The 5669-nt window shown below is 43.5% G+C and overlaps 1 protein-coding gene across 1 annotated transcript; it reads right to left on the reverse strand.

Moving 5' to 3' along the window:
- Window positions 1–568: 568 nt before the first annotated feature.
- On the reverse strand, window positions 569–2361 carry LOC131014834 (lysM domain receptor-like kinase 3). Its single transcript, XM_057942948.1, has one exon. It carries the CDS (start codon window positions 2119–2121, stop codon window positions 868–870), a length of 1254 nt encoding a protein of 417 aa, XP_057798931.1. The 5' UTR covers window positions 2122–2361; the 3' UTR covers window positions 569–867.
- Window positions 2362–5669: the final 3308 nt, after the last annotated feature.

Here is a 5669-nt window from a genome sequence, read left to right on the forward strand (position 1 = left end):
TCGCTGTGCAGTAGTAATGCTAAGACATTTGACAAAGAATTTCACCTTCAAACTTCTAGATGAAAACGATGCATGTCAAGCAAAAGAGTGGAAAAACTTGGAATTCCTGAGCATCAATCGCTGTGCAGTAGTAATGCTAAGACATTTGACAAAGACATAGGAAGCAAGAATCAATTTCAATGTTGAGGAATCAATGACTCTTGATGCAATCACGAACCTTCAAAGTCTTTGTGTGGTATCCTGCAGCTGCATATCTTGTTATCTTTATAACGAGGAAACAGCTCCAAATTCTTCAATCCACCATCTACAAGACATTAGCATACTCGAAGAAAAAGAAAACAAGATTACATAGCATTATTCACCAGCAAGAGAAATCTAGTGATTGCCCTGCATGAATTCATGACCAGATAAGCTTTGATTCAGCTTGTTTATGGCCATGACGCGCCAATTTTTTCATTTTCTGGAGTGGTCTTTTCTCGACAGTCACGAGAAAGCAGGAAGAAACGGAAAGAAATTAGTTGCTACAAGTAACTAATTCGGATAAAATTCAAAAGACAGGACTCGCAAATGGTACAAAGAATCTTAACTCCTCTCTATAAATCAATTCTTTTCATACATCTTAAAACATATCACAAAATCTACAACAAATTCTATAACAAAGAAATGATTGGTAAGCTGAAAGGTTTTGCAGCTAGTGTGTTTCCAATCTTTACAAGATTTAAATTTTACAGAAGTTGTCAAACCAAAATCATGAGGTAATAACTAAACATACAACAAATCTACAATAATTATGCAATAAAATCTACATGGTTCAAAAATTGGGAGAACTTCACAAACCAAAACTCAAGGTTAGAACTTAGAAAAGCATCACCGTGGAGCGAAAGAGACGCTAAAGTCGGTTATGACGCCCATCTTCTCTGCCCACTCCTGTGATTCCAAGAACATCTGTGAAACCCGAATCACCACCTTCCCCATATCCGGCCGACTATCAGGATTATCCGCCACACAATCCAATGCCAACCGCGTTAACTTCTCCACCACCTCCACCGGATAAGAGTCCTTTAGCCTCTTGTCCACCCACTGCCTCACCCCGCCTCCACCACCCTCCACCGCCTCCCTGGCTGCATCCACAACCGATATCCTCACATAACTCCCACTCTCCTCGTCAACTCTATACGTCAACGCCTCCATCCCCGATACCAGCTCAAGAATGACTACCCCAAATGCATAAACATCACATTTCTGTGTGGCGATCCCACTTCTTTGAAACTCCGGGGCCATGTACCCTCGAGTCCCTTCAAATTTATCAATCTTACTACGCGATCTGTTCATCTCTCTAGACCCCACATTCTCACTGGTGATCTCACCACAGAGCTCAGATGTACCAAAATGGCAAATCTTGGCGTTCAAATCCGGCTCAGTAACAATAATGCTACTACTCTTTATATGATTGTGCACGAACTCAAATCCTAATCCAGTCGAATTATGAACATAATCTAAGCCATGCGCTATATCTGAGGCAACACGTATGCGCGACGCCCAATTGGACAACACCGTGAAATTAGGGTTTTTAGAATTTCTCAAACAATCAGAAAGACTAGCACCGGCAACATAATCATACACCAAATACGTATAACTACCGGAAATTGAAGCACCCTTCAACTTAATCAAGCTAGAGTGATGGCTCTTGCAGATCACCGAGAGGCGGTCGACGAGCTGCGCGGTGTCCAATCGGCGGCGGAAGCGCCGCTGCACGACTAACGACTGCTGATCGCGGATGCTGCACAGCCACGCCGTGGAGGAGGAGGAGGATGAATGCGGCTTGAGCAGGAAATTGTGGGTGGCGGCGCAGATTTCCTGGAAATCGTAGATGTGGGTCTGGTCGGGGAGGACCGTTTCGCGGAGGCTGGAGAGGGAGGTGCGGCCGGAGGCGGAGGAGCGGCGGGAGTCTTTGTAGAAGCTGGAGGTGGAGGCGGTGCTGGGGATGACGAAATTGTCGGAGCCGGTGGAGAAGGAGGAGGAATTTTGGGAGGACTTCTTGGATTTAGTCGATGATGAAGATGGCGACTTTGGGGTTGGTTGGATCACTTGTTTGGTCATTTTCTCCTTGGATTTGCACATGAAGGAGTCGGAGGCATTCAAAACAAGAAAAGGGGATGTCGGAAGGGGGGTTTCGCAGACGGCGGCGGAGCGCGGTAGCTTTGTAGGTGATGAAGGTGAATAATCGAAGAGGTGTTTATTTATGGAAACGGCAGTTTGGAAGCATTTAGTGAAGTCCTTTTCCGCGCGAGCGTCGTTAAATGAACGTCGGATTTGTTGAAAACGAAAAAGAGGGCTGACTTTCTCAAAAAAAAAAGTCACAAGATTCATAACACAAACACTTTAAAATATATATATATATATATATATATATATATATATATATATATATATATTCACAAAACCGATCACCTACCCATCGTGGGCAAGTATAACGTGCCCATCATTGACGTGACAATTTTAATTAGGAAAGAGAATTATTAAATCTTACTCTAATTAAAATTATCTTACTATAATTGCAATTGCCACATCATGGTGGGCACGTTATGCATGCCCACGGTGGGTAGGTGATCGGTTATGTATATATTCATAACACAAACTTGGGCGGCATTACTTCAAATTTTGATGAATATATATATATATAGGGTGCGGTTATAGTGAGAACCACAGTTATAGTGAGAACCACAATTATCGTGAGAACATAAGAACCAATAAAATTATTGCATCTGCTATACAAATTAATGCATCCGTTATTAAATTTAATGCATCCGAAAAAAATAATTTTTTTGCTCCCTTCAGGATTCGAACCCAGCACCTGCATCCATCCACCAAGATGATGCATCCACCGTAGATCTTGATGATCGAATGGCTTAAAATGGTTCTCCGTTCTTATTTTATTAGTGGTTCTTATTTGAACATCTCCCTATATATATATATATATATATATATATATATTTATCTTTTAATATATTTTTTAGAATATTTATTGTTTGAAATCTTGATTCAATAAAAAAACACTAATATAATGAATATTATTTTTCTCTTTTTAGAATAATATTCCCTTCAATAATTCATTAAGATTCAGTTGAAAGAAAAACACCAGCTATCAAATTGTGAGTCTCCAAATTCCAATTGAGTGGTTCTTTTTTCTTCTGTTTTTTTTTTTTTTTTTTTGAAACAGAAAATGACCATTCTATTAATCAAACCAAGTCATCAACAATAACATCATTGAGCCAAACTGGAAAGTCATTTTCCCAGAACACAATCTGCCCCGTTCTACCAGCATGTTGGGCGAGCAGATGCGCCGCCCTATTAGCAGTCCTTTGCGCGTGAAACACCCCGATGAGCATGCTGTCCCTCGCCGTGCGGATTATCTCCTGGATGTCCTCTGGAAGAAAGTCACGGTCATCATCCGAAGAAGCCATGATGCGTGCCGCAAGTAATGAATCAGTAAAAATCTCGATTGGGAAAACCTCGCTGTCAATACTTTCCATCAACCCATCGACGACCGCCATGACCTCCGAAATCATCGCATTAGACGACGGTCCTCTCGCCTTAGACACAGCTTTGATGACCCTCCCCCTATCATCTCTGATAATCACCCCCACTCCAAAAACGTTTTGGCTTGGGTTGAAGCACGAATCCACATCGACGCGGAACCTTCCCTTCTTCGGGCACCTCCAACTTTTCTCCCCCACTTTCACCCCCATCTCGTACTCTGCCAAGCACAAAGGTTTCGCAGCCTGAAATGTATTCCAGAAGGCGATGCACTCGCTTTCGCAGGGTGGATGGATGAAGCTACCGTCTCCGTGTGAGCACTGGCAGTGAAAAGACCAAATTTTCCAAAGCAAAATAGCCCATAATTAAGCCTCCTCCGTTGTGAATTCATTGAGAATAGCAACACCAATATCCCATAACATCAAACCTTGCATCTTTGCTAACACTCTCCAGAACCTTGTCCTCTTCCACACTCCTCGAGCAGCCGGACAAAAAATGAGGCTATGCTCCGTGAGATCCCACTTGTCTATACACCTCTCACAAATACCATCAATCGGGACATGGTTCGCTCGCAAATTACATGCAGTAGGAATGATATTGTTGTAAGCCCTCCACAGAAAAACCTTAACTTTAGGTGGAAGTGATAGAGACCAGACCATCCTTCCCCACATCTTCTTCTCATTCCCGCTGCAATGCGGATGCCTGTCATAGTAGCCGTTCTCAAGTAAATATGCAGTCTTCACCGTGAATCTCCCACTTGGCTCAAGCTTCCAAAACAACGAATCAACATCTCCAGATTCGCCAATAGGCGTGCGTCGAACAGCATCGCGCTCAAAAGGCCAAAGCAAAGCCTGAAGTTTAGAATCATCCCATTCTCCATCCACGTTCATAAGATCAGCTACTGTAGTGCCCTCGAAAACCCTGCCCATCTTGCCTTGAATGATCCCTGACTGCCAATCCAAAACCCAGGGGTCAGAAAAGGCCCTGATAGAAGTGCCATTTCCAACTTTCCAAGCCGAACCATCTCGAATAATGGACCTGCTCCAAGCCAACGATCTCCAGATAAAGGACGCGTTAGATCGGACCGGAGCAGTCATGATATCACCATCTCTAAAATACTTAGCCTTAAAGACTTTTGCAACCAAAGACTCGGGGTTTCGAATCATCCTCCAAACTTGTTTAGCCACCAAAGCCTTGTTGAAATGTTTCAAATTCCTAAAACCCATGCCTCCCTCCTCTTTGGGTTTACATAAGGTCTCCCACCGTCTCCAATGTATTTTCCTCCGATCCTCCTTATCGCCCCACCAGAAGCTAGCGCAAATGCGATGAATGTCATCACAGATAGAGTCCGGCAAACGAAAACATTGCATTGCATAGGTCGGAACAGCCTGGATGACCGCTTTGATGAGGGTTTCTTTCCCGCCACCGGAGAACTCTCTTTGATTCCAGATCTCCACTTTCTTTTGAATCTTGTCCCGAAGATAGCTGAATTGCAGTCTTTTCTGTCTAATAGAAAACGCCGGGACTCCTAAATATTTTTGGATCCCATCACCACATCTAACTCCCAAACAGGTCATAATGGCCCTAGTCTCCCTTTCGTTGGAGTTCGAGCTGAAAGAAACCGAGGATTTATCTAGGTTGATGGATTGCCCTGAAGCACTCTCATAGATTAAGATGATTTCTTTAATAGCCTCGGCTTTCGGAACCTTGGATTGAAAGAAAACCAAACTGTCGTCGGCAAAGAAAAGGTGGGATATACTCAGCTGTCTAGGAATAATCGGCACTCCATGAATGCGGTTTTGTAGCTCAAACGTATGAAAGAGTGAAGAAAAGCCTTGTGCGCAAATCACAAAAAGAAACGGGTGCCGCAGTCCTCTAGAAGCCTGTAAACCTCCAAACACACCTCGATTCAGCAGGAAAGAAAAGGAAACCGATCTAACACATCTCATAAGAAGCTTATAGAGCTTCTCCGGAAACCCCACTCTGCGCAGCATCAAATCCAGATAGTTCCACTCCACCCTGTCGTAGGCTTTTCGCATGTCCAGTTTGAGGGCCGCATAACCTGTCTCCCCCCGTTTCCTGCCTCTCAGCCAGTGTTGGCATTCAAAACTGATCAAAATGTTATCCGTGAT

This window comes from Salvia miltiorrhiza, chromosome 3 (assembly GCF_028751815.1).
Source record: "Salvia miltiorrhiza cultivar Shanhuang (shh) chromosome 3, IMPLAD_Smil_shh, whole genome shotgun sequence".
Classification (NCBI taxonomy): Eukaryota; Viridiplantae; Streptophyta; class Magnoliopsida; order Lamiales; family Lamiaceae; genus Salvia; species Salvia miltiorrhiza.

Bases quoted from the DNA above. Each gene is read 5' to 3' on its own strand.
- LOC131014834 (XM_057942948.1), bottom strand. From the start codon at position 2,121: ATGTGCAAATCCAAGGAGAAAATGACCAAACAAGTGATCCAACCAACC.